This window comes from Crinia signifera, chromosome 5 (assembly GCF_055691185.1).
Source record: "Crinia signifera chromosome 5, ASM5569118v1, whole genome shotgun sequence".
In the NCBI taxonomy this organism is placed as follows: domain Eukaryota; kingdom Metazoa; phylum Chordata; class Amphibia; order Anura; family Myobatrachidae; genus Crinia; species Crinia signifera.
This window is the reverse complement of record NC_139221.1, coordinates 215158580-215183660: the sequence shown is the minus strand read 5'-3', so window position 1 is coordinate 215183660 and position 25081 is coordinate 215158580. Positions and strand designations below refer to the sequence as shown.

Sequence of the window (25081 nt, the reverse complement as noted above, 5' to 3'; positions counted from 1 at the left end):
CAGTGTTCGCTCCTCTGACACTACTTCCTCTTCACTACCTCTGTCAATCGGAGTTCTGCAAGGCTCATTCTAAGGTCCTCTGCTTTTCTCAATCTATACTTCCTCTCTTGGCAAAGTAATCAGCTCTTTTGGATTTCAGTATCACTTATATGCGGATGATACTCAAATCTATCTATCAACCCAAGAGTTGTCACCAGTGGTTTTGAGCCGAGTCTCTGAATGTCTCTGCCATCTCACCTTGGATATCTTCTCGCCAACTCAGACTCAATATTTCCAAAATGGAATTACTTATATTCCCACCAACTAAGAACAGTTACCATCCTGATATCTCCATCGCTGTTGACAACTCGACAATCTACCCTACCCCACAAGCTCGTTGCTTAGGGACTCAGAACTGTCCTTTCTTCCCCACATTTAATCTGTCTCCAAATCATGTTACATGCATCTAAAAAACATATCCAAAATACGACCCTATCTCACACAAGACACTACCAAATCTCTTATCTATGCACTCATTATATCCCGCATTGATTATTGCAATAGTCTCCTAACTGGTCTTCCCAAGAACAGACTCTCACCACTGCAATCCATATTAAATGCTACTGCTAGTCTGATCTTCCCTGCAAGACACTCATCGTCTGCTGATCCGCTCTGCCAGTCCCTTCATTGGTTGCCTGTATCTTACTGTATTCAATATAAAACACTTCTACTCGCATATAAAGCTATTAACCATACTGCACCAGCATATATCTCTTTACTTATCACAAAATATCTCCCATCTCGACCACTCCGCTCTGCACAAGATCTGTGTCTCTCTTCTGCACGGATCACTAGCTCCCATTCACTATTACAGGACTTTCATCCGGCTGTTTCCAACCTATGGAATGCCCTTCCACGCACAATGAGACTCTTCACTAGCCACCAAACTTTCAAGTGTTCCCTGAAAACTCACCTCTTCAGGCAAGCCTATCATATTTAAGTTCTACACGCATAACCCTCTGAGGCACTTATGTATTACGGTATATAGCTTCCCTTCTAGACCTACAAGCTATGCTATTACTGATGCCTGTCCTTGTGTTTCCCTCCTATATCCCTATAGATTGTAAGCTTGCAGCAGGGCCCTCTAACCAGTGACGTGCGGTGAGGTATGTGGTTGGTGAGGCACCGGCTTGGTGGAGCCAGTGCCGCCAGGCTCTGTGGGAAGCATTGGGTTCGGGATGTTTCTGCGCTGACAGGCCGGTGCGGTAACTGCCCCCTGCATAAGCAGCAGAGACCTGCCAGAGCAGATTCTGCCTGTCGGCGCAGAAGCAACCTGGACCCAGCGCTTGCCACAGACCCATCGTTGCTGGCTCCACTAAGCCACCATGCCACCATGGGGTCTGTCCACATACCTCTTCACTTAAAAAAAAAAACACATGCAGCCAAATGTACTAACTAGCCTCTTAGGGACAGAATTGTGTATTTGTGTTGTGACAGAGGTGTGTATTTGTGTAAAGTGACAGAGGTGTGTACGGTTTCATGTGTGTTTGTGTAAAATAAGTATATTTTTAAATGAAGTATACAGTATTGGCCCAATGTACTAGCCTCTGAGTTCAGTGGCTGTGTGGGGTGACGGCCAAACTCTGAGTTTTTTTTTAAAAGGGCAATCATTTAAAATGCATGGTTTTGCCTTGTAAATGTCTGCCTCTTTAAAAGAACCTCTGAGTTCAGCCAGCACCCCACACAGCCAGTGAACTCAGAGGCCAGTACATTGGGCCAATATACTTAATTTAAAAAAACACACAGAAACAGTACACACCTGTCACATTACACAAACACACACCTGTCACTTTACACAAATACAGATACACACCTCTGTCACAACAATACAAACACACATGCCTGTCTGTCCCATAACATAAATAAACACCTACAATATGCCCCCACCCTCCACAAATGACCTTTTAGCCCAGGCACCGCTTACATGGATGCCGAGGCAGCAGGCAGCCTGGCAGCAGTGACCGCAGCGTCCCAGGACAGGCATCCAGACATGGAGCAATAGCGCCGGGCGGGAAGGATAATACAGACCCCGGACAGTAAGGGGAGCAGACGGTGCCGGTGCCTGTTGGCCAGTTAACAGCGGGAGCTGGCGGCTGAACGGCGCGGCACAGCTCCGCCCCCCACACCCGGCAATACAAGTCAGCAGACGAGCTGTGCAGCGGGTGCACAGCTCGTCGAACATTTAAAACTAAACTGTCCTATGGCTATAAGCGGCACCTTACCTATAGAAGTGCCATCGTTCAGGGACGCGCTTTCTGCCTTTATGAAAGCACGCCCCTGTCACTGAGACAGCACCACTGTGCCCAATCACTTCTGCCTCAGTGACAGGGGCGTGCTTTCATTTAGGCAGAAAAGCACATCCCTGTCACCGAGGCACCGCTATAGGTGCCGCCTATACACACTTTTTGAATGAGCTTTTACAGCTCAGTTCTCAGCCGTGCCCACCGCCCGCCCCTCTGTCTTTTACTTTAATATGGACAGCGGGAGGCACCGCTCTTGGTGCCTCCTTAGCTGATAAAAAAAAAAGTAAAAATGATTCTAATATAATAATACAAAGCATATACTTATGACACAAAATATGTGTCATAATTATTTTCTTTGTATTGTATTATTATATTAAACATAAATGACAGGGGAGGCTCTGCCTCCCCTGCCTCCCCTGACTGCACGTCCCTGCCTCTAACCTCCAAGTCTGTCTGTGGTTACCCAGTTTGTTTATCACTGTCTACTATTGTAAAGCGCAACGGAATCTGCTGCACTATATAAGAAACTGTAAATAAATAAAAAATACATTGAATCAGGGCTGAGCTCAGCCCTGCTTGGTTGAGGAGTCCCAGTGACTAACGTCTCGGGGAAAAGCCATACACAGATGCAGCTCTTCAAGTTCGGGGATCTAACAGCATTTTTTAAAACCCTTTGGACTATTACTGGACAAGCATGCTGGGACTTGTGGTTCTCCTAGTCCCTGCATGCAGGGAATGCTTGCTGGGATTTCAAATTTTTAAAAAAATGTCGACCTTTAAAAAAAAAGTACTAAAATGAATACTATGGGGGCGAGATAGGGCCGTTTTTTTCACTTTCAGCTATCTGAAAAAAGGCCCTTAACTGAATGAAAGGTAGACAGTCGGTTTCTCTGATATCAGGTGAATGTTGTTTCTGTAAAAGCAACATTAAACAAATGTGAATAGAATTGCTTCTAATCCAGTGGTCAATAACCATGTTATCGATTGAATGATGCTTTCTTTAACAAGTAGAGTAGCAGAAGTAAATGAATACAGTATGAATAGGATAGCTTCAAATCTGTAGTGGTTTTAATAGATATTGCTGCTAATAAATGCTTAGTAAATTTAGCCCATAGGTACTTTATTGTATCTTTAATCCTGTCTAATTGCTGAGATGTGTCCATATTCACCTATATTCAAATTACTCCAACTATCCCAATTAGCATGGCACAGACTGAGCTACACCAAAACATTAATCGTAAGTACCTAGTACCAGTGCTCGAAGTGGAAATTTTGAAGTGTGGACATGGAAAAGGGAAAGGTGTAATTATGCATGCGCCGAATGCGTGCACGCTCTGTAAAAGGGGTTGTGGCCATGCAAAAGGGGCAAGTATAGTATACCAAACCGCAGTATGGGCTACCTCCTATGCACCACAATAGGAGGACCCATATTCTATCTAGTAATAATGTCTCCCATTGTGCCTCATACTGACTGTTACACCCAATTACACTTGCTGTTTTTTTATGAGGCAACATGAAAACAAAATCTAGGGCATTATTTATATAACTCTTCCAGAAAGGTGTGTACTACATACCAACCAGACCACAACGCTACTCCCTACTAAGAAAAGTATCTGGTATTGTGCCTATCTCTGGGAGTGTAAAGCATGTGTAGGTACCATGTACAATACATAAAAGGACCACAGTCACACAACCACAGGGCGGTATTCAATGTGGATTTTGGCAAAGTGCAGCGAATCCTGTTTAGGATTCGCTGCACATTCGCCACTGGTCGCCGCGTTCCGGAGCCTCGCCGGCTCCGGTATTCAACGAGTCAGGGGCTCGCTGCCCCTGACCGGCGAATTTGACCTCCTGCGGCGGACGCCCCAGGGAGCCTGAGGACGGCGGCAGGCAGGGAGATGGAAGTCTCCCTGCCTGCCCCAGAACGTTTGTGGGGGGGAGGTGGGCTCCCCGGGAGCCAGGCAGCACAGGCTGCCCCACGGGGGTGCCAGCAGGGGACCGGGTATATTCATTACACCCGACCATGAATATGTAATGATCGGGTGAAGTGAATATATGAATATGTAATGAGCGGCTCGGCTCCGGCCCCCTGCTGGCTGCTCTGTGTAAAAAAAATATATATATATTTTTTAAAATTAAATATCTATTCATGTGCTTACAGCACATGAATAAAAATAGCATGCCCCTCCTCAGAATAAAATTCCAGATTTTTTGACACCAATTGTAAAAAAACAAAACACTTTATTTTAAAAGTTCACCTTCCACTTCACCATAAAAAGATAGCGATTGCTACTCGGTGAATCATGGCGAAAAAAACCTTGAAATGTATTCGCCATCTGGTCATTGAATAGGGTGATTCACCGTTTTAGTCAGAAATTCGCCTTACAGCACAAAATCGCCATAAAAACCTGGCGAATCAGCCTCATTGAATACCGCCCACAATCTCTGTAATATATATATATATATATATATATATATACACACACACACACAGTACACAAGTCATGCAAAACAAACAGCAAGACATGTATTGTAAATTGCTGAATGTTGATGAATGATCAGTTAATGATGATTATATTGTCAGACCTAATTTGGACAAATGCTTATGAAGGCCTTTATGTTTTTTAATTATAAAATAATTGTTGTCTAGGTTTATAGTGATAGGCACTAGTGGACTGACAGTAGCAGTAACAACTTATGCATATATGGAAAAAAATCATATTCATTATTAGTTAAGACTGTCTAATTAAGAATTTGTGCAATTAATATAACACAAATAGGCAGAAATGATTTACTAATTTCCAGTGGCAGCTCCAGAAGGGGGCTGCAGTACAGTTCAAAATTCAAATAGGTTAGCCGCACAAACTGCCACCAACTGCCATTCCAAACTGACTCACTGGCAGTTGCTGTTTCTCCCCTATATGAATTTTAAACTGTTCTGCAGCCCCTCCTCTGCAGCTGCCACTGCTAATTACCCATAAATATATGTATTTTGCGGCTACGATGTTAGGCAGAGGCGTAGCTACCGTAAGGCAGCCACCGCGGCTGCTTGGGGGAGCAAGCGCCAGCGGGGCGCCCCCGGTGCCCGGGCACTCTGGTCAGACCCGCCCTTACCCCTCCGCATGCCGCCGCCACCGCATTCAGTCCGGCACCGCAGATAACCTCCGGGCTCCGTCTCCTGCAGTAATGAAAAATGTCACAACAAAATGGCTGCCCCCTAATAGCAGACAGTTTTTACGGATGCTAGAGGAGGCCGCCGCCTCCTCTAACATCCCTAAAAAAACTGTCTGCAGTACGGGGGCAGCCATTTTGTCGTGTAATTTTTCAATACTGCAGGAGACGGAGCCCGGAGGCTATCTGCGGTGCCGGACTGAATGCGGGGCCGGCGGCGGCGGCATGCGGAGGGGTAAGGTAATTTTTTGGCGGGGGGGGGGCGCCACAATATTAGTTACGCCTCTGATGTTAGGGCCATGCGCGCCTTGGGAAGTTCAATATTAAGCTATATGTAAGGAACAAAAGATGACTCTTTTTCAATACGATATATATAGGGCCTGATTCTGGTTCATTCGCAAAAGCAAATTGTCTCTTTAACAGACAAAATCATGTGCACTGCGGGGGGGGGGGGTGTTAGATGTAGCATGTGCAGAGTGTTAGATTTGGGTGGGGTTTGTGTTTCAAACTGATATCTATATTGCAGTGTAAAAATAAAGCAGACAGTATATACACTGCACAGAAACTAAGCAACAACCAAATCTAACTCTCTCTGCACATTACATCTGCCCCTTCTGCAGTGTACATGGGTTTTGTCCATTAGAAAGAGTCTTTGTTTTTGAGAGTGAACCGTAATCAGGCCCATAGTCATCCACTCATTGTTTTATGGCAGGATCCTGGGCAAAGGCACAAGTGTATCGCTGGATAAATATGCTTATTTAATGTGATTTTTCTTTGAACTACAGTATAAGGGTTACAGTGGCACTATAAGACAACTGCTGTGTTTATAAATACTTGGAGAACTCAGGGGCCTATTTGTCAAGCAGTTATATATCACTGCTTCCTGCTATTTATTGAAAAGGCTACCACACTGGGTTATGGTATAAAGGATCAAAAGTGTCTAGGTTGACAACCAATATGTCATCAACAAATGGTTGACATGGACAAGGCCAACATAGTAAAAAGGTTGACACAACCAAAATCTCGACATGGAAATTGTCGATGCATGAAAAGGTTGACATGAGATTGTCATTTTTTTGGGGTGTTAGATTGAACATTTCATCCCATGATCCCAAATTAGTGTACCTTGTGCCCTTGCATGGCTTGCTTTAGTTGGCAATGCTTTAGGCAAGGTGCTTTGCTCTGCAACTTGTGCTCAGCACAATTTACCTATTACGTGGACGCTGAATGAGAATGGTAAAGAAAAAATGCTTGTGTCAACCTTTTTGTCTATATATTGACCCTGTCTATGCTGATTATATGGGGCCTGATTCAAGTTTGTTTGCAAAAGCATACTGCATCTTTAATGGACTAAACCATTATATTTATTTATTTACAGTTTCTTATATAGTGCAGCAGATTCCGTTGCGCTTTACAATTGTAGTTAAAACAAACTGGGTAACAACAGACATGGAGGTAAGAGGGCCCTGCTGCAAGCTTACAATCTATAGGGATATAGGAGGGAAACACAAGGACAGGCATCAGTAATAGCATAGCAGTCCCACCAAGTTACAAGTCCAGAAGGGAAGCTATATAATACATAAGTGCCTCAGAGGGTTATGCGGGTTATTAAATATGATAGGCTTGCCCGAAGAGGTGAGTTTTCAGGGAACACTTGAAAGTTTGGAGGCTAGTCGAGAGTCTTATTGTGCGTGGAAGGGCATTCCATAGGGTGGGAGCAGCCCATCCTATGTCCTGTAATAGTGAATGGGAGCTAGTGATCCGTACTGAAGAGAGACACAGATCTTATGCAGAGTGGAGTGGTCGAGATGGGAGATATTTTGTGATCAGTAGAGAGATATATACTGGTGCAGTATGGTTAATAGCTTTATATGCGAGAAGTGTTTTATATTGAATAAGGTAAAATACAGGCAACCAATGGAGGGACTGGCAGAGTGGATCAGCAGACGATGAGCATCTAGCCAGGAAGATCAGCCTAGCAGCAGCATTTAAAATTGATTGCAGTGGTGAGAGTCTGTTCTTGGGAAGACCAGTTAGGAGACTATTGCAATAATCAATGCGGGATATAATGAGTGCATGGATAAGAGATTTGGTAGTGTCTTGTGTGAGATAGGGTCATATTTTGGATATGTTTTTTAGATGCATGTAACATGATTTGGAGACAGATTAAATGTGGGGAAGAAAGGACAGTTCTGAGTCCCTAAGCAACGAGCTTGTGGGGTAGGGTAGATTGTCGAGTTGTCAACAGCGATGGAGATATCAGGATGGTAACTGTTCTTAGTTGGTGGGAATATAAGTAATTCCATTTTGGAAATATTGAGTCTGAGTTGGCGAGAAGATATCCAAGGTGAGATGGCAGAGACATTCAGAGACTCGGCTCAAAACCACTGGTGACAACTCTTGGGTTGATAGATAGATTTGAGTATCATCCGCATATAAGTGATACTGAAATCCAAAAGGAAATGTTTTTTCGATGCCTGTAACGTGATTTGGAGACAGATTGAATGTGGGGAACAAAAGACAGTTCAGAGTCAAAGATGACCCCTAGGCAATGAGCTTGTGGGGTAGGGTAGATTGTCGAGTTAGTCAACAGTTATGGAGATATCAGGATGGTAACTGTTCTTGGCTGGTGGGAATATAAGTAATTCAGGGGTAGATTTATGAAGCAGTGATAAGGGAGGAGAAGTGATAAAGTGCCTGGTACTTTATCACTGGCCAATCAGATTCTGACTGTTAAGTTACAGGCTGGGTTTAAATAGGAGCTGATTGGCCGGTGATAAATTACCAGGCACTGTATCACTTCTCCTCCCTTATGACTGCTTCATAAATCTACCCCTGTATTTGGGAAATATTGAGTTTGAGGTGGCAAGAAGACATCCAAGATGAGAGACATTCAGAGACTCGGCCCAAACCTACTGGTGACAACTCTGGGGCTGATAGATTTGAGTATGCTCCGCATATAAGTGATACTGAAATCCAAAAGAGCTGATTAGTTTGCCAATAGTGGAGGTATAGATCGAGAAAAGCAGAGGACCTAAGACAGAGCCTTGCAGAACTCTGACTGTCAGAGTTAGTGAAGAGGAGGTAGAGTCAGAGAAGCGAACACTGAAAGAGTGATCACATAGGTAAGATGAGAACCAGGAAAGGCCTGTATCATTAAGACCTAGGGAGTGCAGTATTTGTATGAGAAAAGTGTGATGAACAGTGTCAAACGCAGCATATGCACTAGATGTGGGGCTGATGTAACATGTGCAAAGAGAGTTACAATTGGGTGAGGTGTGTTCAAACTGAAAACTAAATGTACAGTGTACAGTGTACAAATAAAGCAGCCAGAATTTATTTTGCACAGAATCAAAATAACTCACCCAAATGTAACTCTCTATGCACATGTTACATCATCTCTACCTGCAGTGCACATGGTTTTGTCCATTAAAGAAGGAGTTTGTTTTTGTAAACCAACCTGAATGGTGTCCCCATGGTGTCCTGTCAACCTAACAATTTTTGGTACTTGTTTCCTAGCACGGCGGCCAGATTTCCTACGTACGGCATCGTAGGGAAATCGCATTGCATGGGCCATTATAGCGGCATGCGATGCGATGCAATTTTTTTATGGGTACTGGTGTAGTTTCACGGCGCCACCGCGCGCACAGTCTGTGTTTGAAACTTGGCAGCTTTGCCAGACTCTGTGTTTAACTGTGCGCGTGCCGCTCTAGCTGTTCTCAGCGCAGCGCGTGGCTGCTTTACATATGTAATCTATGTTATCAGCGTAGCGCTGGCAGCAGCAGCGTGCGCTGCCCAGCGCTGACAGGTCACTGTGGTACTTGTAGTTCCACAGTGAAATAGACAGTCCTGCACACCGCTGACAATGGGGGTATGTAAACTGGACACCCCGGCACACCGCTAACGTACAGGGCTTCTAAACTAGACAACCCGGCACACGCTAAAATTTAGACGCTAAAGCGTCTAAATCCAGACACCATGGAGTTGATTTTATAAAGTGTGGCAAGCGCAGCGAGCCACCGAGCCCGAAGAGCGGCGAGCGCAGCGAGCCCTGCGAGGGGACGCGTATACCTGTGAAGTAATCCGCTGCGCTCGCCACGCTTCGGGCTCGATGGCTCGCTGCGCTCGCCACACTTTATGAAATCAACTCCACGCCGGCGTGGATAGTGGGTGTATGAAAAGGTTGGTGGGACGCGTACCGCGTGCGCTCGCCACGCTTCAGGGGGGCGTGGATAATGGAATTAACAAGGTCGACAGCTGTTACGTCGACTAGTGTCATTGTGACCAGGTTTAAGAGTGTTTTGCACAATGCACCCCTATGTAGATGCCCCCTTCTTAGCGGTTTCCAGGGAGTCTGGATTTAGACGCTTTAGCGTCTAAATTTTAGCGTGTGCTGGGGTGCAGGGAGTCTGGATTTAGACGCTTAGGGTCTAAATTTTAGCGTGTGCCATGGTGTCTAGTTTAGAAGCCCCATACGTTAGCGGTGTGCCGGGGTGTCCAGTTTACATGCCACCGTTGTCAGTGGTGTGCAGGACTGTCTATTTCACTGTGGAACTACAAGTACCACAGTGACCTGTCAGCGCTGGGCAGCGCGCGCTGCTGCTGCCGCCAGCGCTACGCTGATAACGTAGATTACATATGTACAGCAGGCAGGCGCTGCGCTGAGAACAGCTAGAGCGGCACGTGCACAGTAAACACAGAGTCTGGCAAGCTGCCAAGTTTCAAACAAAGACTATGCGAGGTGGCGCCGTGAAGCTACACAAGTACCTTTTTATGTAATTTTTTCTATGCTCATTGTACCCCACTATATCACATCGCATTGCATCGCATGTCCCGCAAAATCGCATGCGATCGCATTCGATTTATTAGGATGTGCGATGCCATGAGCTATACAATAATATGATTGTATGTCCCAAAAATATGCGTCCTCCGACCTTTTCATTCCCCCACTATCCACGTCGGAGTGGAGTTGATTTTATATATAGTGTGGCGAGCGCGGCGAGCCACCGTGCCCGAAGCTTGGCGAGAGCAGCGAGCCCCACGAGGGGCCGCAGATTACTTTACATGTATTCCATGTTCGCTCGCCACGCTTCGCTCGCCACGCTTCGCTCGCCACGCTTCGGGCTCTGTATAAAATTAGCTCCACGCCGATGTGGATAGTGGGGTAATGAAAAAAGTAATAGAATGCGTTCCGCCACCCCTCGCGGGGCACGCTGCGCTTGCCACGCTTCGGGGTGGCGTGGATAGTGGGGGGTGCGTTAAACCTATTTTAGGGACGTACAATCATATTATTGTATACCTAATGTCATGGCATCGCACACCCTATAAAACCGCATGCGGTTGCATGCGATTTTGCGGCAGATGCAATAGCCCGGGGCTGAGAGAGCAGTGAATAAATTACACAGGAAAATCGCATCGCATGGCCCTAAAATGGCCCATGCTATGCAATGCGATGCGATGCGATTTCCCTATGCAGAATAGCCCACTAAGCAAATTGCTTAGTGGGCGCCATTCTAGGAAACAAGTACCCAATTTTTACCTATCGACCCGGTCCCCCAAAGTGACATCATTCATTTTTTTTGTGGTCCCTTTCATTAGCCTGCTGTTCAATTGCAACTTACCAAAGTACTGTATGTTCATGCAAAATAATAATAATTAATATCCTTTGCACATTGCAGTCAAAACCTGGATTATCGCTGGGTTGCTGCTCAGTTGATCCGGGTCGAGTGGCGTTGTGAAAGCTGGAGAATTCCATTTTCACAGGATCTCTGCGGGGGTTGTCACATTGTTTTATTGCAGTGATACAATATCTTTTATAACTGTGGTAAACAAAAATCTCAGATGAAAGTTATCACTGCAATTTCACAATGGTTGATAAACAGACCCCTAAGTATAAAAAAAAATCAGTAAAAAAAAACATGATGAACACCTATATACTGTACATACAGATGTAGCCACACTAATCCACTGGCGATATAGTGTGCCCGTAAATGTTATATAATAGAAAATACTACCAAATGTGACTTATTTTTCAAAATTGACTAGTTGGGGAGAAATATATTTGGTTGTATGTCTTTCTAGCATTTTAAGCTTATATTTAATAAAGGGGGGAAGGCTTTCTACTAAAGAGAACTGAGGGCTGATTAAGCTAGAGGTGCCATAAACTGCTGAAGGAATCCGAGATGCCTGCACTTTAAGTTGTGTTTGTTAAGGGGGCTATGATGCTGCAGCAATAGCCAATTAGGGAGCAGGGGAGGAGTTCCTGCAGTTAGGAATAGCCAGAGGGTCAGGTGATCTGCCTCTCTGGCTCGAATTTCCCCACCCTCCCTCCCTATTTTTTCTATCTTTCTTGGCGGCGGTAAAGAACGGTCCTTGTTCAAATGCTGATATGAGGATAGTGGGGTGCGCTCTCCCCTCAATGATACACCACGAGCCCATGCCCCTTGGACAGGGGATGGGCTGCACCATCCGCACGGGTGGGTTGCGTGGGAGAGTTGAACACCAACGTTGTGTGAATGGTGTGATGTCATCTTACCCTTCTTTTCTCTATGACCGTTCTTTAGGGCCGCCACCCTCTTTTTATAAGATCAATATATATAAATAGTTGTCAATAATAAATTTGACATTCATATTGAAACGCCAGCACTTGTGTCTGTCTCTTTATTTTAGTGTTAAGATAGATAAGTTTAGATAAGTTATTAAAGTGTCGGGGCATAAGGATTACCGATGGCAAGTTTAGTGCTTTTCAACTTCTACTGAAGAGAACACCCCACCACGGTTTCTCCTAAGGAGGACTCCAGCCCTGAAAGTTCCTATCACTCTACTGACCAGTTTTTTTTTGTTTTGTTTTTTTCAATAAACTGCAACCATCAATGATTTTCAGCAATAAATGACAAAGGGAAATCTTTGTTACAGCTAAGTTTTAGTAAGTAGACATATTAGATTGCACTGAAATGCTTTAAATCACTTTTTAGTCCAACAGATTCTCTTTAAATGCTAAACACTCTTCAAGACTGAGATACAAAAATCTATATTTCATCCCAAGGACTTAATTTAATAACGTTGATCCAGCTGTCCTTAAAGAATTACAGCCCTGAATCTTTGCTTTTATCTATACTCCTAAATTGTACAGTGTATAGCTTATAGGTTTTCCCACATGTTTACTTAATTGCATTATTAACTATTCATTAATATTATTAATTAATACTTGAATGTATGTTAATCATGAGAGTGGCAATATTGGGGTGTTTTGCCTGTGGTGACCAAATTTTTAGCATAGGAATTAAAAGTTTTGTAGTCAGGGCCGGCGCCACCACTAGGCAGCTCTAGGAATTTGCCTAGGGCACCGGCCACTGGAGGGTGGAAGAAAGGAGCAGGAGGTCCCCCCCCCCAAGGAGGTGAGCGGCAACTCTCCCCCCTCACCCGACACCCCCCCCCCAAGCGATGCGGTGGGGGCCATCGCTCGTGTCCCCCCATGGAGTGATGCAGTGGTGGTCGCATCACACCCCCCCAGCCTGGATGGAGGTGAGCGCCGATTCCCCCCCCCCCCCCCTGTGGAGCAATGCCCGCTCGCTGCCTCACCTCACCCGGCACCGTCACCCCGCGCGGAGCGACGGCCACATCAAACGCCGCCCCCCCACATGGAGCGACGGAGCGTTTGCTGCATCATCCCCAAACCCCCCCCCCATGTAGCAACAGCTGCATAACACCAACCACCGGTCCTGTTTGCAGTACAACAAAGTGTCATTGCATATATACAAATATCTGCAAAAATCTCAACCATACAGTGTTTGCCAATTATTACTAATTTCAGGGTACAGAGCCCAGTTTGCAAAAATCCCACTGCTGTCTCTAGCATGCGGGGCGGCCCAGTACAGGGCAAGACAACCTCAAATGCCTGGTCCTGTCCCGCAATGCAATTGCATATTTTTATATATATAATTTAAGGTTAAGGGATCGAGCATGCCCCTTAGCCCCACAGTTTCTAATTTAAGATTTGCTTTGGCTGGTACCAGGTCATAGTTGCCAATTTTTGGGGAGAAGCCCAGTCTAATATGCAGAGGCTCATGATGCTGTGAAGGGGGCAGTGTGGAAAGTTTAACATCATTGTTAAGGCTTCCGGTTCCGGGTCTGATGAGAGAGGACGCAGTGTGCTGAGCTCTCCAGCCGCCCCAGCCGCCCAGCAGCCCAGCGTCGCTCCGCTCCCCGCCAGACACTCCATACACCCGGCGGAGTAAGCCGCCAGACCACCGCTGGCGCCGATGGAGAGAGCCCCCACGCAGCAGACAGCACCAGTGCCTCAGCGCCAGCCGCCTCTCCCAGCGCGGACTCAATCCAAGATGGCCGCCGGCACCCAGACACAGGCACAGACAGCGCTGCAGGGACCTGAGCCTCAGCGCTCCCAAGTAAGTGAGGGAGACACACAGCCCTTGCTCCTTACACAGCCAGAGCTATTCACCTCCTCCCCCCCAATACCTCAAGCAACACCACTGACTTATGCAGACATGGTGAGAGCAATTCAGGACACAATTAACCCTATCCTAGATGCCCCTGCAGCTAAACTGCAGCAGTCAGTACAAGACATTAAATCTCAAATGAAGCAAATTTCGAAAAGGGTGACTGCCAATGAGACACACCTGGGAGAGGCCTTTCAGGACATTCACACACTGAAGGCAGCTACAGAATCCCTCCAGAAAACAGCATATTCAGTGCAAAACAAACTTGACGACTTGGAAAATCGTTCCAGAAGGAACAACCTCCGCATCATAGGCCTCCCTGAAACGATCAAAGGCCCTGATTTATACTCTTTCATAGCACACACCCTGCCCGCATTATTACATACAGAGGACGCCTGCACGGGTATGATAGTTGAGAGAGCCCATAGACTAGGGCCCATCCGTGAAGAGCACAGCGCCAGACCCCGTGCAGTAATCTTCAAATGCCTCAATTATCAGCACAAGGAGGCGCTATGGTCAGCCTTCAAACAAAACAGAACCCTACAATGGAACGGCAATAAATTGCTCATTTTTCAGGACTTCTCGGCCGAGGTTACAAGGGCTAGAAAGGAATTCTCCCCACTGTGCACCAGACTGGTGAAGGATCGTACCAAATTCGCCCTCCTTTACCCCGCTAAGCTGCGGATATTCTCTGGGTCCTCTTATAAGGAATTCAGCACCGCACAGGACGCAGAATGCTATCTGGTAGAACAGGCCCAGGCTACCTTCTCTCCTGCGGGCCCAGATGAGTAACTATTTAACCCATGTATCCTGTACCCCGCAAACCACTGGAGTTCCAGATTACACCAGTCCGCATTTTACTAATGCTGTTTCCCCCGGGGATAATCAGACGTACTGGGGACTGGAGACATGGAAGCAGAGACTTTCACTGAGGGCCTTTTTGACTATGCTACCCGAACTTGGTATCCACGGCCCAGTACACCCCAACACCATCTCCAGGTCCCCCACCTTTCCCCATCACGGAAGTGATTCATACCCCCCTAAGTACTGTGACATCTTAGACTGATTTAAAAAGTACCTAATTAGCTGTCAATGGATAAAGTTTCAAATAAGGTTTTCTAATGATTAAGTGTTGCACCTGTTGTGCCTGATGCCAATGGCGGAGGTGTGAAGCGTCGCCACCTCTAGGGGCCTATAGCGGCCCGCGTTATAAATCTTTATATAGGCTGGGGCGAGCCTGATAGTTTATGCATAGTAACTGCCCTGATCCTGTTAGTACGGAACCCAGTAGTCAGATCTACTACTGGGCATCCGGAGGTCCTTGTATTGACCAAAAACAATGTTTGATGCATGGGAGGCCTGAGAGTCGGAAACATGTATATATGCAATCTATGCTTCTGACAATTGCCTGGCTCACGCAGTTGGATGCCATGGCCCCGGCTCCCGGGACTCTCATGTGTCCCCCCCCCCCCCCCCACCCTTCCCTTCATGTTCTTCCCCATTTTGTTTAACACTGACTCAGCCGAAGTAAACTCTTGGATATATGTAACTTTAGGTCTGTTGCATTGTATAAATAGATTTCCAGATTTCTGGAATCCGTACGCCCAGATGAATAGATATGGCTGATCTGAAAATAGCTACGCTAAATGTCGGTGGCTTCCACGTGCCGTCCAAACGAAAGAAAACCCTGCTTTATCTCCATAAAATTCAAGCAGAAGTAGTATACCTTCAGGAGACGCATCTAACCCCCTCTGAAACGCTAAAACTGAACACCATGGGATGGGCGCTGCTGGCGGCGTCCCCGTATAATTCTAAATCCAGAGGGGTTGTCATCCTTGTAAGAAAATAAACTCCCACCCAGGTTCACACTACACTGACTGATCCTGAGGGAAGATGGGTGCTCGTGGATGCCACTGTACATTCGACAAGATATACCTTTTGTAATGTATATGCCCCAAATGCATTTTCTAGAGTGTTTTTCCGTAATCTGGTAACTCTGCTAACACCGTTTCTTGACACCACCATAGTGCTGGCTGGCGATTTCAACACAGTTGTATCAAATGCGTTAGATAGACAATCCACCGCTCCCACAAGGAGACCCCCCTCGAAAAGAGGCCTACCGTACTTGATGTCTAGCCTCCACCTGACAGACGTATGGCGAGCCTGTAACCCAGTTGAGAGAGAGTTTACATGCCTGTCTGCAGCACACAATACACTATCACGCATAGATTATGTTTTACTCTCTACGAGAGCTTTCCCCTTAGTACATGACACAGGAATTGAGACAATCTCGGTTTCAGATCACGCCGCTAGCTGGATAAGCCTACGTACGGTCCAAGACAGAGGGCCATATATTAGTTGGCGATTTCCTAACCACCTGGCAAATTCCTCTAAATTCCAATCCCTCTTAGAATCCACTTGGTTGGATTACAAACACAACAACCTGACCACAGAGACAGACTCACCCCATCTATTCTGGCAGGCCTCCAAGCCGGTGCTCCGAGGAGCAATCATCTCCTACCACTCACACATACGCAAAGAACGAACAAAGCTTTATCTTGAAGCCCAGGCCAGCCTAACTGCTGCATACCACACATATAAGACCTCACCCACCCCGGCCCATAAAATAGCTTATGACCAGACCAAAACAGTTTTTGATGCCCACCTGTCTAAAATAGAAACCAGAATGTCATTTCAGACCCAGAGCAAATATTACAGATTCGGGGGAAAATCAAATAGATTAATGACCAATATACTAAATGGACAACATGCTCCCACAACTATCACAGCCCTTAAAGATGAAAACGGTACCCTCCAACATAAAGGCCAAGAAATATCGTCCACATTACATAAATTCTACTCCGCATTATATTCACCTACTCCAATAGACCAGCAACACAAAACCTCCTTCTGGTCGGCCCTTCCACTCCCGACCTTAGAGACAGAACAAACCACCTCCCTACTATCAGATATTACTGAAGAAGAGATAACTAGAGCAATTGGCCAACTTAAGCCGGGAAAAGCTCCGGGCCCAGATGGGCTAACTAGCGAATATTACAAACTATTAGCCCCAAAACTCGCCCCTCCCTTAGCTATGTTGTTCAACTCACTACTTAAGGGCTCCCCGCCACCCCCCTACTTTAATGCAGCTCTCCTCAAAGTCATCTTGAAACCAGGCCGAGACCCCATGCTACCCGCCTCTTACCGCCCCATATCGCTCCTCAACACTGACTATAAGCTCTACACCAAGATCATTGCAGACAGACTCAAAATATTATTACCATCCATAGTGAGCAAAGATCAGACTGGATTTATATGGGGCCGCCACTCAGTATTAAATATTAGAAAACTGCTTACAGCCATGCAATGGGTGCAGTCTTCTGAAGCCCCGGAACCACAGGCAATTCTCTCCCTAGATGCCGAAAAGGCCTTTGATATGGTCTCCTGGGACCACTTGTTCACCACCTTACAAAACTTCAATTTCCCGGAGCCATTCATATCTGCTATCAGAAATTTATATGCTAATTCTAAAACCCAGATATTGACTAACAATTACTTATCCCCGCCTTTCCAGATACTTAGAGGAACACGCCAGGGCTGCCCCCTCTCCCCACTTCTTTTCGCCCTTGCGTTGGAACCCTTGGCAGTCCAACTAAGAACCTCCCCCTCTTTCACAGGCATAAAAGTGAGGAATATAGAGATAAAACTAGGTATGTTCGCTGATGACATGTTACTTTTTATTTCAAACCCCCCCCAATCCATCCCGGCAGCTATGACAATAATAGAACACTTTGGCAAATTTGCAGGATTTAAGGTCAACCACAATAAATCTCATCTCTTGCCACTGGCATGGCCCCCTCACTACGCAGACACACATCCCGCTATGCAACAGTTTGCGATATGCACCTCCCCCATGAGATATCTGGGAATTATGATACCCTTACGTCTAGATTTGCTCTATGTAGCCAACTTCAAACCAGTGCTGCAATCAATTGAGAAATTACTGGACAGATGGATGACCCTCCCCCTCTCATTATATGGAAGGATAACGGTGATCAAGAGTGTTATATTCCCAAAGGTCTCATACATATTGCAGATGCTCCCCCTCACCTTCTCTAAATCCGATCTCTCTCGATATAACAAAATGATAACGAAATTTATCTGGTCAGCAAAAAAACCTAGGATGCCTATAGCTAGGCTCTACCTCCCAAAACAGGACGGAGGATTCGCGCTCCCCCACGCTCAAGCTTTCTCCCACGCAGCACAATTTAGATATGCCACTGACTGGCTACTAAACAGGGCAACTTACACAAATGATCTCCTAGAGCGAGCTCTCTTTTACCCATACTCACCAGCAGCACTCCTTCATTCCCCGCGAAGCGCAATCCCTAGCAGTATCAAGAACAATCTACTATTTAGAGAAACATACAGAATGTGGAATCTTATCCACAAAGGCTTTAACAGAAACCCAGCAAGCACACCACATATTACATTCTGGGGAAACCCAGGTTTCACCCCAGGGCTGGAGAACCCGTTGTACTTAGAGTGGCATCAGAAAGGCCTATCAGCCATCTGCAATGTGTTTGATCCAGGAGGCACAATTATCCCATTCACAGATTTAGCAGCAAAGTACCATCTCCCTAGAACACAATTTTTTATGTATTTACAGGCACGCCATTATGCACAATCCATCCCCAAAGCTTACTCTACCCCAGTCAACCCAGACCCCGTCCTATCCTTAATAAGCCAACATAACATATTGGGATATAGGATCAGAAATCTATACCAATCTCTAGTAGCTGTCCCAAGAGATAAACTGCTTCAAAACCTAGAACTTAAATGGAAGACTGATATTCCTACCATCCCACCAATTTTAACACTAATAAAGAAACTTCCAATTTCCCTCAAATATCTTCAATCAGCAACACTCCAAGAAACACACCTTAAATTCTTGAACAGGGCCTACATTTCCCAGCAACAGAGAAGTCATTTTATCCCGGGAGACTTAGGCCTATGCCCAAAATGCAACATAAGAGGTGCTTCCTACATCCACAACTTCTGGGAATGTAGAAGTATAAAACTATTTTGGAGAAAACTGATAGACTTTCTAAATACTACATTCACCCTACAACTGACTTACGACCCTATCCCCTTGCTCTTCCTACACCTCAACACCTGGAACCTAGGACCCAACAAAAAGAAGATTATCCCCCTCATAACACTGATACTAGTCCTGGCTAAAAAACTTATCCTGACGCATTGGATAGAGAAGGCAACCCCCTCACTGACAGAACTAAAAAACTCACTTCTTAAGATCTTGTTCTTTGAGCGCCAGGCAGCGCTGTGTGACATAGAGAGAGGTGTAAAACGTTTCTACACTAAATGGGAAACCTATATCCTTACTCTAAATATAGAACTTCAGACATCCATCCAGAAGGTCTTTGAGAGCACAACATGGTTCCTACTGCGACAGATAGCCTAGGGTTTTTCCCTGTCTACCCATAGGAAAGGCAAAGTCAACTAGACAACTGTAGTCATGTCCCCCTTGTATTGTCAGCTTCCCCCCCCCCACACTTTCCACCCCCCCTCCTTTGTATTTAGGATATTAAGAATGTTTTGTTAAACGGTTATAATCGGGAAAGGCTAAAAGGCCATCAATACTGTATGCTACCGCAGAACCCCCAATAATGCGATTCTCATCTTAACTCAATATGGGCTCTGAACCCAACCCTAGAACAATGGCTCTCTAGAGTAAGAATAAATTGGAAAATTCTATGTGTTAACCCCCTTCACATAAGCAGATACTGCTGAGTGATCGCTGAAATGATGTACGGCAAAAGTCAACTTTTACCCGAACCCCCCAAGATATTACGATTATATGGTATCTCTGTGAACAAATCATAGTACAATGTATGTAGCAAATAACACAATAAGTCTTGCTCGATGTAACTCTTTTTATCTACATGTCAATCCTTCTTTCTGTAAAATTTTCAATAAAATGTTATTAAAAAAAAAAAAAAAAACATCATTGTTAAACCCCCAAATTTGCTATACGTATCACAATTACCTGCACTGTGAAGCAGGCGGCAGACCAACAAGATACGATTTAGTGAATGCACCAGGCACCAGGAGTTTTGGGTGCTCTCTTTCTCTGATGTGATACATCGAACATGTACAGAAAAAGTGATCATTTAATTACAGGTTGAGAATCCCATATCCGAAATTTCAATATCAAAAATCAAAAATTCATAATTCACAAAATTAGAATACGAACATTAGAATTATTGTATAAAATTACCTTCAGGCTAGGTGTATAAGGTTTATATTAAACAAAGTAATTTGTGTATGTGCATGCATCATGATCACACTGCGCAAGCACCAAGTTACTTTTGCAAGGAAGTCTGCAGTTCATTCACAAATGATTGACACAAGGACACCATTTGGTGGGAGGAATCATGGAGTTGTGGCAAAAATGCAGGTGTATAGTGGACATTTGTGTGGTATGTCTCTGCCTACATCTCAGATCTTGTATACAGAAAATACAGAGCGAGCATCTCAGTCCCTGCAGCCATTCTCCATGACCATGGGGTCACTCAGATGGTAGATTATCAAAGGATCCGTGACCACCACTGTGTGTGTATGCAGATGTTGATACCATCGAGGAGGCCGGAGGGCATCTTCACACAATTGTAGGCGGCAGCAACATTAGCACATCTTCGCACATTGAATTTCTTTCAGAATTGCAGGTATTATTGCTTTATGAATCCGGCCCATTGTATAAAATAACTTTCTGGCTATGTGTATAATGAGCCTGATTCTGGTTCACTTGCAAAAGCAAATTGTCTCTCCAATGGACAAAACCGTGTGCACTTTAGGTGGGGCAGATGTAACATGTGCAGAGAGAGTTAGATTTGGGTGGGGTTTGTACTCCAAACTGAAATCTAAAATGCAGTGTAAAAATAAAGCAGCCAGTATTTACTCTGCACAGAAAGAAAATAACACCCAAATCTAACTCTCTCTGCACCTTCAGTGCAGTGGTTTTGTCCATTAGAGAGAATTTGCTTTTGCAATTGAACCAGTATCAGGCGTAATGTGTATATGAAACATAAATGCATTTATTGTTTAGCCTTTTGCCCCCTCCCAAGATATTCATGGCCAACATGTGTCCAGGCAAAACAGTGGGCCCCACCCCTTCCTCTTGGCATCAGGTTCCAGACTGTGCACTTATTAAATGACACATTATACATTTTATATATACTACACAGGACTATACACTTTTTTACAGTGCATAAATCTGTAAAATTCCATACACTTTCTAATGGCTACCCAAGCATCTGTGTTGGCTAAACATACCCCCTGCCCACACCCATAAGCATGGGACTCTAGCGTTGCGTGCCCATGGAGGGATCTTCATGCCCCAGTCAGACATTGTAGGCAGAATGTAATGCCGGCCAAGTTGGTGGCAGTTCGGGATGGCAGCCGAACTCGGACATTATTTTAAAAGGGCAATCACTTACAAGGCAAAACCATGCCGTGTAAGGGATTGTCCCTTTAAAAAAAAAAAACATTTGAATTCGGCCTGCATTCCGCACTGCCAATCAACTCGGTTGTCATTACATTCCGCCCTACATCTCATTATTTCTTGCAAATATCCACAATACAGAAAAGCCAATACATAAAATACTTCTGGCCCAAAGCTTTTTGCATATTGAAGACTCAACCTGTAAAATAGCTTTGGTCTGTCTGCGCAACTGTATTTAAGGAGTGGCTAATTGAAACTTTCACATCTGATCAGATATGTGAACAATAATTTCAACTTACATGTTTCAGTTATTTATCTTACAACTATGATCTCATCAAATACAAAGCCTTTCCTAAAATCCAACCCTGCAAATACAGTCACATAGGTTCATACTGTGAATGATTACGAAACCTGTCTACACTCCCATAATATACCCCAGACTAGCTCTCCTTCCTCCCGCACACTATATAAAGAAAAGGACAGGACACAACAGGCCGTTATGACCCAATTTATAGCAGATCACACAGCTAAACCCCCTGTGTGTGATGCCGTGTTTTGCAGCACTGCATGACATAGGGGAATAACCATAATGATGTGATCTCCTTGCCTGCTTCAGGAATTGCCTGCATCTACCCTTCAGGAACTCTCCCAGAGGGGAAAGAAACAAAATAAATGACAAGTATGACATTAATTGAATGGACAAGGTGGTATATATTCAGGTTTAATACTGTCATGCATTTTCTGTGCAGACGATGCTCCTTGAAAGATAAAAGTAATACTGTAATGGAACTTACACAAAAAAGCACAAGGAAGACTTTGTTAATGGATCATCAGCAACAATGGTTCAAAACAAATAAGGCTTCTATTTTAATTGTATGACCTTTAAGAATAACGGCCACAACAAACAGGTCCAGACTGTGAGATTTACTGCTTCATACAAGTCGCAAGACGTGACCAATGGATCCCTTGGGGACTACACATGTCACTTTTACATTGAGACAGTATAAAAGATGCCTGTGTGGCTGCCCCATACAAGCCTACTGAGATTTGGCTTATGCCATTAATCTCACACGATCCACACACTAAAAATCTCCAGTGTAGTTTTATCTTAAATCATATAAAGGGACATGGGAGTATATGTGATTATAACTGCTAGAGCAGGTTGCAGATGTAAAACTCTAAGGGCTTGTTCAGGCGCATTGTAATCCACAGCTCAGAAAGCTCACCTGTCACTCCTCTGAACTGCAGAGCGTGCAGGCGCCGGGAGCAATTATACCACTACCTGCATGCTTGTCCAAGCTCATAGTGCTTTTCAGAAAATACTCTCTCTCTATATACATTTGTCTTATCTAGACCTACTTTATTTGTGCCTTATTATATATTGTATGTGTTATCTCCTCCACTCCTGCTTAAAGCCAAGTTATATTTGCCTTCTGGAGTTGTTGCAGTATGTGCAAATAAAATGCTTTGGATAATGCAATGAACTTAGTTTGGTGGATAATTAGGGCCAGCTAAGGGCTATGATGCATTCCATTATGAATGGTTAGTGGATTTATAATGGAATGGCATGGATGGAATTAGAATCATAAAAACACACTAACCTTAACACTACACAGGTGCAGCAGCATAATGACCCGCCAACTGCAAGCACATCAATTCCTAGAGAAAAGTCCAATAAGAGTAACTCAGCAATAGGTCCATATACATTAATCACACTGTACATTACTGTAGCATGAATAGGCAAGTAGAATCTTGAATCCTAACATACATTTCTATCTAACATGCAGTAAAAAATATTTCTATATGTAAAAGCACTTAGTAACCATTCATAATAAATACATATACATGAAAACTTTTTCAGAAAACATATTGAGGTATATGAACCAACAAACAGAATAGAAAATCCGCGTTTCAACACGAGGTGCTGCTAAATCCGTAAAGTATTCACCTACTACTTCGCCAGTAAGAGTCCAATGGGGTAGGTTCTATCGTTTCTAAATTCAGGTTCACTCATCCTAATTACCTCAAATGCATAAAGAAAAACAAAACACTTCTCATCAAAAAGGTTTTCAGAAGTATCAGTAATAAGTTGAAGATACTCCGCACCCTTTGGGGGCCTTCCGCTTAGGCCAAAAGACATAGGTTTCCCTCCATCAACGTCACAGCAAAACCTAAGTCTTTATTCTTTTCAAGGTGCTGGGACACGGAGCATAGTTCTGCCCCTGACAGCCCAAGTTCTGATTGGCCCACAGGCCAGTACGTCAAAGAAAATGGATGACCATCGATAGGTAAAACTATCGATGGTCATCCATCACATAGTTTGTTACTATTGATGAGGTTTGAAAAAGCTCCAATACGAGTGAAACGTGTTAGAGGAAAGTTGCCCGGTGATTCTTTTCCTAGGAGGGACCTTCATCAGCCACCTGTCACAGCTTACCATCATTCTGAAACCTGCACACCAAACGGTTTGGAGAAAACAGACTAACACCCATTATCACGGCTTACAGAGAGCGAGTGAGAGACGCTACTCTGCAGCTTCACGGGCCAGCCTGACGGAGGAAACCCCAGCCGTGTGTGAGAGACACGGCGTCTGGACTGACAAAAACTGCCGGCTTTGGGTCAGCGTCACGGCATCGGCTATTTGCGGGTGTAGAACGGAGAGCTACGGACTGAGTTATACTACACAAGCTCTCCTGCCTCCCTGCTAACTCAAACAACGGCCCAACATCTACAATTTCACGTGGAGTCTGTGAGTATGAAATCTCTATAAAAGTGCAGTGGACAATATCCATTAAAACCACAAGCGGAGACCGGAGATCATTATATTGGCTGTTAACATTGTCGTCGTCCCCCCCCCCCCCTTGGGAAAAGCTATCTTTATTCTTATTTCTATAGCTCAACAAGCCCAAAGCAAGCTTCTTTTGAGAAGCAACATTATTTTATCATTTATAGGTGGCCACCGATTTTCAATTCTGTGTAGAGTTTGTATGTGTATATTTTATTGATATGATAAAAATCTTTTAATTTGATATATTCTTATTAATAAATACATTTATTTACAATTAAGTGGTGAGCGTTAATTCAGACATACATGCACCTGGTTTTTATAAGCGCAGTCTTTTCTGTACAAATTATTGATGAGGTTGTAGTATCGCCATAGATGGCAACTATCAATTGCGACTGCACCGATGACCATCCCGAGTGTGAAGTGTATACCCTACATATCAGGGTATTTATAGGGAGCAAGCAATAAACCACACCTACTTCCTGAATTCTATAGGATGCTGGAATAGGTGGACAACAACCCACTATAAAAATAAAAAATGGCTAATTATACATAAATAAATAGTTCTTAAACATAAATTTGGATATAAAACGCATCAATAATATCAGATGGTGTCATAAATAGACTCCGTATGTGATTAGAAGCCAATTCCTATAAAAACGCTCCGCTGCCAGATGCGGACGTGTGCGGCTAGCCCTGCATCTGTTCTTCAATTACGAGGTAATGGAACGCAAACATAGAATCTGCACTCCAACGACCTGGAAGTGGGATTCTATATTTGTGAAATTAGGACGAGTGAACCTACCCCATCGGACTCTTACTTGTGAACTGTCCAAGAAGTATATATCAAATCTAGGAGCGCTGA

The 25081-nt window shown here is 44.5% G+C and overlaps 1 protein-coding gene across 3 annotated transcripts in view; it reads right to left on the bottom strand.

Annotated features, from left to right (window-relative positions):
- HECW1 (HECT, C2 and WW domain containing E3 ubiquitin protein ligase 1) overlaps positions 1-25081 on the bottom strand; it is a 404927-nt gene that overhangs the window by 301392 nt on the left and 78454 nt on the right. The window contains exon 2 of one of the 3 annotated variants that reach the window (XM_083188525.1): positions 23033-23090. The exons of the other annotated variants lie outside the window; for them this stretch is intronic. Coding sequence (XP_083044651.1) covers positions 23033-23059 — 27 coding nt within the window. The 5' untranslated portion in view covers positions 23060-23090. The remainder of the gene's footprint in view (positions 1-23032; positions 23091-25081) is intronic. 3 annotated transcript variants of the gene reach the window in all.